At 38.5% G+C, this 10,971-nt stretch overlaps 1 protein-coding gene across 1 annotated transcript in view; it reads right to left on the bottom strand.

Moving 5' to 3' along the window:
* LOC110086691 (solute carrier family 22 member 4) overlaps positions 1 to 10,971 on the bottom strand; it is a 60,803-nt gene that overhangs the window by 17,904 nt on the left and 31,928 nt on the right. The window contains exons 5-7 of the mRNA XM_072990191.2: positions 4,951 to 5,077; positions 2,595 to 2,692; positions 153 to 367 (exon numbers count right to left, since the gene is read on the bottom strand). Of these exons, the coding sequence (XP_072846292.2) occupies positions 153 to 367; positions 2,595 to 2,692; positions 4,951 to 5,077 (440 nt within the window). The remainder of the gene's footprint in view (positions 1 to 152; positions 368 to 2,594; positions 2,693 to 4,950; positions 5,078 to 10,971) is intronic.

The raw sequence follows: 10,971 nt of genomic DNA, 5'->3' as shown, positions 1-10,971 counted from the left end.
GCACCTAACGTTGAGTCCGGCCCCTGGAACTGGCTTGCCCACTCACATGTTCCGTTAAAATTTTCTATTTTCCAATATCTGATTTTTCAGTAAATCCCTTGTTCAACATTGTCAAATGTCAATATATGCATAGTACTTGTGTATGCTCATACTTGGAGGTACCAGCTGAATAAAAAGAACAACTCCTCCTCCCAGGCAGAGGGTGCTAGATATTGAGTAACATCGGGGCAAGATCCGGAGGAGAAGCCAAGCAATCACATAGGCTGGAACTTCAATTACTGCTGACAGGAAACAATTGATGTAGATATTCCCATGCAGATTTGGGGTATTAAGTGACAGGCCAAAGTAACCAATAGATGTAAACATCCTGAAAGAGAGAAAAAAAGAGAAAGAGAAGCAAATATAAAAGGCCTTGGCATGCACAGTATTATTTAAACAAATCTGTAATACATATACAGATATAACAAACTTAGGTTACTTATTTTGTATCCTACTACTGCATGTGCACAATCTTCTACTAAAGTGCACTCATCTGATAAAATATAATAGCAACTTTTCTTCAAGTACTTAGTGATTACCTTGCTGATACACTCAGATTTCCAATTCAGCCAGATGTCAGCAAGAAGCTACTAATTAGGCTATTATGTAGATAAGTACCACTTGTTAGTGTTCTCAGTGACAATACTGACAAGATTTACTGTGATGGACAACAGGTACTGAGTAGTTTTAACTAATATTTGTATTTATCTCAGCACCATTTGGAGTCATCTTTTTTTCTGCTTGTTTATAACTCAGAGCTATCCTCCTGTTATTCAGTAGCACACTAAAAGACTACATTTATCATAGTTGAAGAAGATAGTACAGTACATTAACAATGCTTTTAATATTAAATGTTTATAGCAGTCCCCTATTCTATAATATTACTATACAGATACCCAATATATGCATAAATAAGAATGGTGTACCATCTCACTTTTGGTGCCCTCTGCTAGGGTTTCCTAGGCAAAGCAATCAGAAGTGATTTATCAGTCCCCTTTTTCTGGGGGCACTCTGGAACTGTGTAGCTTGCCCAAAGCTAAACAGGCTAGCTCTTCAGGCATAAACTCCTGACCCTCCACTTCATTCAGCGATCTAGCCAGCTCCAATGCTAGGCTTCAATTCTGCAACTTCACACACATAAGAAGCTTCTCATTTCTCACTTACATTAGAGTGGTCTTATAGGCCAGATGGGCGGGGTATAAATCAAATAAATAAATAAATAAATAAATAAATAAATAAATAAATAAATAAATAAATAAATAAATCAATCAATCAATCAATCAATCAATCAAATTATATGTGATCTTTTAGAAACTTTTATGATCTGAGAAGCCACCATCAGTTTCTTGTATTTTTCTGCATATCTGCTGTTTAACCGTGGAGACTTTACCTCAAAAAAATGGTGCTTACTAGTTGCAAAGTCGTCTCAATCTTTTGTTTACCCAAATTCACTGTCTTTTCAGTGCAGGTCCAGTGCTTGACATGACCCCACATAAGGGGTAGCCTTTGTTTATATCAGCTCCCAGTTATCAAAACAGTTTATTTAGAAAACCTACAGGGGTGTAATAGAATGTAGTAGGAGTATCACTTGCATGGCTATCGGCTAGCTGGACAGGGGTTGTGGATGTGTGCTTAGAGCTCCTGGTCTTTGTGGAACAAGCATGCCCCCTTGAAGCCAAGGTAGCCGAGGAAGCTGAAGGAGGAGGTGGATAGACAATATCTTCAAGTATATAATATCTCTGAGGATGTTACTAAGAACCCACTCCTCAGTTAATGGACTGAGATTGCCTTCTGATGAGAATATGGCTTGAGGAGAGGGGAGGTAAATATGAGATGATGGAAGTTTCTAGTTTAGGTGGTCCAGCCCCCTCCCCCTGCTCAAAGCTATTCATATCTGAACCTCAGGGTGGAAGAATTTTTAGTGGGCTGTTCCTTTTGGGAGGGGGTAGCTATTTTTTGTCACTGCTATTTATTTTTTTTGCAGTCCAGTTCTGTGAATTGGGTCAAATCCAATTGTTAGTCCCAAGTAGAACAGACCCACTAAATGAATGGCACTTGCTAAGTGGACACTTAGGTAAATCTCATCAGTTTAATGGATTTGTTATAATGGGGAGTGGCAACTGAATTTAGCCCTCTGTTTAAATCTGTTAAGATGTCAAGGAAGGAAAGCTGGCAAACACCTAGAGGAACTTTTGTTGCTGGGATGTTTTTGAATATGAGAGGATATAGTCCCACCACTCACCATCAATATCAGAAAGTAATCACATAAATGTTCCTATTGACATCGATGAGTTGACAATATATATTATAATTTACAACATGGTATTACATACTGTGGAGGAATTCAAGCAACTCAGTTCATATGTGGACCAGAAAGAAATCCTATTAGAATGTAGTAATATATGTATCCTAGAAGAAGGGATTACACTGTGGTGTATGCTGCTGTTACTGGGCCTCAAACAGATATTCTTTTGGTTGTTGTGAGTTTTCTGAGCTGTTGAGAATACAGATATTCTTTTCTTCACAACATGCTTTAAGATCTCACATTTACTTACCATAAGAGAAGAGACGCAACTGTTATTACTGCAATGTTTCTGTTTCGGAACAAGTCCAGAATAATGCCCTGCGTTGATTTGGCCTTCAAATCCTCTATCTTAGGAAGGAACATGGAAGAGGAGGGGGGAAACATTAGAAGCACACAAACATACTCAAAGGTCTGAATATCAATAATCAAGTTAAAACATGGGAAACTGTTTTGATCAATCTGATGGAACAGCTATTGATTGGCCCCACGAAACTCTCCAAATAACCAGAGTGCTCCACCACCATTATGTTTCTGCTTTGACCATGTTTACCTGGACCTACAGCACTAATTACTGGTTCTTTGTGCTATCGCCCCCCTCAGAGTAGGCGTGAAGATTGATTCTTATATGTGATTACTAGTACTTGTTATTATGAGTCTTCCACTGCTTCCATTATAATAATCAATCTTTCAATTCACCAACCTCACTATTAGAATACCAAGGAGCCAATGTGGCTCTGCAAGTCAGTCAAGGACTTTTGTAAATGGATCATACTGTTAGTCCATGTCATCCCCTCATTCTAAGGGAATATTAAAGTCTTGGCAGAAGTGCCAATTAAATGCATAAGAAAATTCCCCAGAGACCTTAGAAAGCCATCTGCCTTCATCAGTCTACAAGGGAAGAACATTACAATCTGGCCCTCAACACCTACAGACAATATAAGTCCTCCTTGTTCTGCTAATGATCTGTTCATGCCAACAAGTTGCAATACACTCCTAATCCCAGTAATAATTTTCTCCTTCGGTTGGGTTGGATTGGGAAACTTCCTGGAACTTCATAGGAGAAGAAAGGTGAGATAGAAATGTATTTAAATACGTAATTAAAGCAGATCTAAAATATGTCCTGACACAGGCACCTGAAGTTGGATGGTCCTTGCTTGACAAGGCCAAGTGCCTACATTTATCTGAAAGACAGAGGAACCTTCTAAAAGTGTGTATCACTCCCAGCCAGTGTTGCCATAGCAGGTTTCACCAGCAGACTGTACACCAAACTGGTTACAGTGGGCCTTCAAGGACTGTAGCTCTTGAACATAACAACTTATAAAAGGAAGTTAATCTATTGTACATTTAAATCTTCTCAAATTGAGGAATAGAATATGTTCTAGGAGCTTTATAAATGCTAGGGATGAGGCTGATGGTACGAGTTAAAGAGCCAAGGCCAGCTGTACACAAAGGAACTAACCCCAGCTCTCTGATGAACACTGAACCATGAAATCTAGGCTGAAAAAAATCACTCTTCGTCTTTTCTATTGTTAAAGGACTATAGGTTCTACAGTGTTAGGGGATGAAATAGTGTCTGGAATCCAATTTGTTGCCAGGTAATGTCAATGGCTGTCTAGCTATAACTCCACATTACATGGAGTAAATCCTATGCAGCAGGATTTCAGCCAGACTGTCACATATTTTACTCAATACCATAACAAAGCAGTAGAACAAATGCACACACATATCTATTACCACAACAGGGCCAGAATGGTTAACTACTTGTCAACTCAAATAGGGAGAAGTGTTATTTCTCCCAGGATAATGCCATCCTTTTATAATAACATTAGAAAGGCCTACACTCAGCTGTGGTTGTCCTGTACAGTTGGGAAGGACAACTGAGAATGCAGAGTCAAGGAAATTAAAAGACTCCACAAATCATAGATAAAGTTCTAAAGTTGTACAGGATAAAGTTGGTAGCCATTGAAAGTCATATGGGGATTTTGGAAGACACATTTTACTATTTTTAAATCACTGGATATCTTGGGTATACCTAAATCATTGTTTAGGAATTGGCATCCTGGTTGCTCCTATATTCTGCTGACAGTAGACTGGGCTTCAAGAGGCAGAGGATGATCTATTGTATCCATATACTGTACAGTGGACAGAATTTTACTGGACTTTTGCACTTGAGGTAACATTCTCTAAGCCACTTAAATAATTTTGCTTAATCAATGCTCCCAAAGATGTCACCAGGAATAGAAGAATCAGTCTCTGAGAGATGCCAGTCTCTTGTTAAATTAATAGTTCTTGGTTTTTATGTTAATAATTAACTCTCACATCAACAATGATATACATGAGCCAATGTCTACTTTACATTAGCTGCAAGTTCTAAGTATATAATACTTACTAATAGTCCAGATTGGGATCTGCTTAATACAGAGAAAGTCATTTTAAAGAAGAATACGTGCCATGACATGCTAAAGCCATCCATAACTGAACCATGGTAGGGTAATACTTTGGGAAACAGAGCATTATCCTTCGACATGTTAATTACTCTTAAATGTGACTTTCAAACTATTATTTAACCCAAACAAAAACACCAACACACAATCAGTGGAATTTACCTCTGTGGGATCAAACAATACTGCTGGGGCTTGGATGCCATTTCTTTCAGCAGCCTTCCGAATAATTGTTTCAGCTTCTTTGAATCTTCCTTGTGAGATCAACCATCGAGGAGATTCAGGAATGAGCCTGTAACAAATTGAAATACTGTAGTTGACATTTTCACAGCATTTTACTGTATCAGAGTGTTGCACAATTCAGAATCATGGATACACATGAGATATAGGTAAAATCAAAGACCAATTAAAATGTCAAGACAATCAGACTATTTTTGACCAGAAGCGGTCAGAGCTCTGACTATGCTGGATTTAAAGTTCTTTGATCACTACTGCCTTAGAATCCAAGGATCCCTAAAAATAAGACTTGTAAAGTCATGTGCTTATTATATGTTTGCCCTGTTTGCCTATAAAGCAGGGGCAAGTGGTATGCTTCTGATATGAAAAGCAGCATGATGTTACGGGAGTCAGACTTTCTCTACTTCACTGTTCTCTACTGCTGCTTCAGGTACTTTCTTCTCCAGAGATTGGAAACAATCTCAGAGCAAAGCAACAAAATACAGTGAGGAAGGGGAATGTTTCAGTGATATTACTTATACTCTTTATGAAAACTATACTTTCTCCATTTTCTGTGAAAATGTGGCAAATCTGAATAAATACATGTTGCTATATGAGCTAGTCTGGCCTTGAGGTAGCAATATTTGATGTCTGATGAAAAAGAAATTGTTTGATATTTATTCATGTGTGCAAATCCTCTAAACCCAGGTAGATGGGCTATATATACTTTTCTTTCTAATAATAGGTTAAATGGATCAAAAATCTTAATAAAATAATGGCCAAATACCCTGTTCATGCTGGTGCAATATAAGATTAATGCTTGCGTAAATATTCTAGGCATTACACCTGGCAACAAGGAGTTGCACAACCAGCTGTGCGTCCCCAGCATAACCAGTTGTACAATGTGATTAACAGAACTACTTCAAGGACAGCACCTTCACCTTGTTGTAGCACAAGTGCCTCAGGCCCAACCTTGAGCTGTGTTCAAGAAAACTCTGCAATAGGATCTTGGCAAATAAACAAATATGTTCCTTGTTTATTATTGAAGCAAAACAACAATGATGAAACCATTCTTCTGCAGATATATAGAATACATCAAGGCTTTAGATGTAAATTGAATACATCAACAAGGGAGAGTTAAATATCTAAAATGGAACTTACATTTGCCTGGATGTCAATAATTTTTCAGTGAAATGTAGTTCCAAGTAAGTATGCTTAGGTTTCCAGCAAGTTTAATGTACCATCAGCCATAGCTAAGGCTGTGCACATCTACAATCTAATGTAGTGATGGCTCTGATCCAGCATTAGAAGCATCTATAAATGCAATAGAACTTCAAGCCTCCTTAACATCATAAAGCAACTTTTCAAAAAACACTTCAGGCACAATGCTTACACCAATGCTGCTTATAAATTGGTGGATAAACTTACTTTTCCAGCAGTTTAGAGAAAGAGATTGTTTTGACATTTTATACTGCTTAATGAGCCTTGCAAATCTGAGGAACTATTTCCAAAACTGAGGAACTATTTCCAAAATCCAAAACAGGAACTATTTCAGACTTAAAAAAAGAAAGATGACCTAAAAGCATTGCAGTACTCCCAGTACTTAGGCAAATTCTGAAAACTGCCAGCTAAGCACAATCTAATGGGATAAATGACTGAGGGCGTGTCCAGATGGAGAATTTGGAGCGGTCTGGTTCATGCTTAAAGTGCTCTTAGCTTCAGTGTGATGGATCTTATCTCTCATTTGAATTATCCTTCTGTTCATACCGTAGATACCTATTCTCTCATGAGAAGGGTTTGGATTCCTGATTTACTCGCATGTATAATTTAGCCAATTTATGCATAAGTTAGGAGGCGGCACCAGCAGAAGCAGCAGCATGGCAAACTCGTGGTGGTGCCCTTCCCCCCCCCCTTTTCCTGTCTTTCTCCTCAGCCGGGATTCTGCTGGGGCTGCACTGCCTGGTGTGGGTGGATCCCAGGCAGTGAGGAATTGGCAGGAGTCACACCAGTGAGCTCTAAAAGCCTGCGTAGGTGACTCTTCAGGAAAGGGTCTATGTGAGGGAAGTCAGCCTCCAATCCAGATGCTTTTATGTACTTTTCACACATCTCCTTCCCCCCTCAAGCAACTACTAAACCGAAAAAAAGGGGGGGGAGAGATGCTGTCATCTGTTGATGAATGGGGGGGAGGGAGAATGAGGGCTAACGTAGCCCCTTCCCTGCCTTTTCACATGGCTGTCATTCAGCAGGGCTATTAACTTTTTATTTTGTTATATAAAGTGAGATAGCAAAACAGCAATGCATCTACCTAGCGTTGTACACATAACATCACCAATGAATCCCAATTATCTAGTATAGTGAGGCAATAATAGGGAAATATTTTAAAAAATAAAGGGGTAGAGAAATGAAAATACAGGATTTCTCGCTGTCCATTAAAACATCACAACCCACTTGTTAAGTCACAGGGTTGTTATTTCAGGTAACACTGCCCATAGCTCAATGTGGGTGTGAAATAACTATATACAAAGGCTACATAATGGCTTAGGAGTATGCTAAATTGTGCAGAAGTCCTAGGGCTGGGCCAAAAGGAGTGCGGCAGTTCCAAAAAAGAGGAGGGATGGAGTCAAAACACACGGGGACACTTCAATTTGATTCAAACCAAACCACAAGAAAAGGGAACCAAACAGCAAGCTATATACCCATCTGGATAGGCTCTGAGTTACATTAGGGGCAAATATCTTCTGTGCTATCTTGTAGACATGACTGGTTAACAGGCAGAATCCAAGTGCCTCCCCTCCATTTAGGATTCACACTAGTACATGTCTCTCATTCTTTATTGCAATTTTTAAAACTTTTCATTTTAAGAGGTGGTTTTGTTTTCTTCATCAGGAGAAATGGTTGTACTGTAAAAGCATCAGGAAATTATACAACCTCGTCTTCAAAGAAATACCTATTCTGTAATAAATAACTTTTGTTTCAATAGTAAGAATTCAATTAAGTGTTAATTCCTTTATGACAAAGATTAAGAATATAGAATGTCCATGGCAACGTGTCAGGATTTCATTTTGACTTAGTTTACTGAAGGTTTTGGCAACAAAAGGGTATAATTTTCACTCCAATAATGTTGGTTACATACAGCTGGAATATTTAGAGATGCTTCATTAGGACTACTTGGACCACTAATATCATCATGCTGGTACAACAGCCAGTTCATCTCCTTCATGCTAGGACAACACTGTAACCTGAATCTAACTTGTATTATAACAGTCATCATCAGCACTGCTTGATTAGCCTTTCACACTTTTCCTTTTATGGCAGGGCTCTGCTACACAAAGGATGTATCTGCACCAAGGTAGGGCTTGCACCTTACCTGATACTCCAAGGGCCATTAATTGCCTGAGGGACAGAAGACTGTACCACCAATCTTTTATACTAAATATTCACCCGCCAAGCACAGGAACTTTTAACCTGGCCTGTTCCTCATCCAGAGTCTGGAAGTGGGTGCCGAAGACTTGGATTAATAACAGCTGTGGTGCAATTCTTTTCTTTCTACTGCTATGAGAATATTTCATTAGCATACTTTTAAAAGCAGGACGTATTCCCCCATTATTGTTAAAGCAAAATACAATTCCCCACAAGTACACTTTAGTCTGTTCTTCAGATCAATGGCTTTTGTCGAATACAGTACCTTCTCACTGCCATATTTCAAGGTGAAATATAGACGAACCAAAGTTTCCATTCTTTCTTAAGTTAAAGGCCACCCTTCAATCAAAATGGCCTCCAAGGCAGCTAACAACTACTACATAAACATTAGTTAAAAGCAAATATTCAAAGCAGCATTATTACACATAGCATTGGACATATGTTTGTTGTTTAGTCGTTAAGTCATGTCTGACTCTTCGTGACCCCATGGACCAGAGCACGCCAGGCCCTCCTGTCTTCCACTGCCTCCCGGACATCTCCCACTGAGCTCTGGGAGACTAATTCCCAGCAAGTGTATATGTGTTTGCAGAAGAAGTATGATGACATTTCTGTCTGAAGAAAGAGAAATCTGCAGTTGCAATCTTGGTTAGTTGATCAGTTGATTAAGTATTTTAATATTTAGATACAGATTGTATTTCAAATAGCATTAATTTTCCAATAAGACAGCCCATAAAAGTGCACTGGAGCTTTATTCCATGGGACAGATCTTTTCCTGTTCAGGACACTGAGACCATCCCACGGTATACTAGCCCTGTTTATCCAACCCACCCTTAGCATGTATGCCCACATGTGTGCCACAAGTAAAGCAGCAGGCCCCCATTCAGCACCCCAATATTTGCTCTTCCAAGGAGCATCTGTTTGGGTTCATTAACTGAACAAAAGAAATGATACTGAGCAGAGGCATAAGGGGTTCCCAGTACCATCTTGTTTCCTATAATAGCCTGGAGTGCTCAGCATTCACCCCTCAAAAGTACTCAGGTGGACATTTCTTAGCGAGCTCTCTTGCCCCCACAGACAAAACATGGGCCAGGTTTTATTTATCTAACAGAAAAGAAAAAAGCCACAAAATAGCAAGAATGGGGCATTTTATTAATAATTAAAATTCCCTAGAGCTTTAAAAAAATTCCTTGAGCATTTTACCATTAAAAGGGAAGCTACTTTGTTAGAGATCATTTGTTTAATTTTGTCCTGCCCTTTTCTATTAGGTGGTAACCCAAAGCAGCGTACAAAAAATATTGAAAATCCAAAATTAATTAAAAACAAGCCAATTAAAGTTTAAAACTATAATATTCAAAAATTAAAAAATATTATTTAAAGACTATAAATCAGATTTTAAAAGACTTTTCCATCTCAGTATCTAGAGAATTCAGCTCTGTATGAAAAGACATGGGCACACTGTAGGGTCAGGAATAATTTACTGCACAGAGTTGGTGATCCTCTGAACAAGATAAGTGTAATAGGTCTTCACCCCTTTATGCTACTTCACCAAGTCATGGAACACACTAGCATATTTTTAATATTGTACACATTTTGTTCTCTTTGCATACAGAAACCACATAACCAGCCAGAAGTGAGTTAAATGACAATTTAAATACTGTAACCTAAATTTGTATTAATATTTGAAAGACATAAAGAAACTTTGTGCAACTGTAGGGCAGAAGAAATAAAGTACCAAGAGTGGTTGAGATAGAAAGGTGGGGGACGGGGTGCACATTCATGTGGGAGTTAATAAGGGTTGGACAAGTACAAAATGGGACAGAATTAGGAATAGGAATAGGAGAACACGAGGGATTAGTACAGCGAAAGCAGAGAACAAAATGAGGATGGGAAGTACTTTGTCCTGCCTGCACTAATAATATGGCCACAAAAAGTCAAAGCCTACTGGTAAATCACTGATGTCTTCTACCTTGTTATTAACACAAACAAACAATCACCTCTCCATCAGGTGACACCCTCCCAATTAAATAACCACTCTGTAATGGGATGAGTATTTCTCTTCTGATCCACAAAATAGCTTCAGTACCAGAGCTGGGTGTCAATTTATTGTTACCCACTTCCTTAAATTTTACATTATTTGGTCCCAGAACAAGGAAATAAAAATGTACCTTGCTAAAATACATGTAACAACCTTTGCAAAAAAGGTGTTCCCTTAGTTTGTAACTGCTGAATTATATGGACAAAGGTTTGCTATAAACTCAGCCACTCAGGGTTTAAAAGAATGAAGAGGCAGAAAATAAGAAGGGATAAGTAAATGAAAAAAGTGCATGTGGTAACTGTCAGGGTTTTGGTTTGAATTATCAGTTATATTTATTCTATAGAGATAATATTTTATCTATAAAGGCTAAAACTCTGTGGCATTTCACCAGGTCAAGTCAGCCCATGGCACATTTCTGATATCAGTTATCTCCAATGTGACATCTTATAATATTCTGGAAAAGTGACAGGCAGGCAGAGTACAAAACACGCATGAGAATCAAACATAAATTCTAT

Source organism: Pogona vitticeps, chromosome 2 (assembly GCF_051106095.1).
Source record: "Pogona vitticeps strain Pit_001003342236 chromosome 2, PviZW2.1, whole genome shotgun sequence".
NCBI lineage: Eukaryota > Metazoa > Chordata > Lepidosauria > Squamata > Agamidae > Pogona > Pogona vitticeps.
The sequence above is the reverse complement of the archived record's forward strand: the minus strand, read 5'-3'. Positions and strand labels throughout refer to the sequence as shown.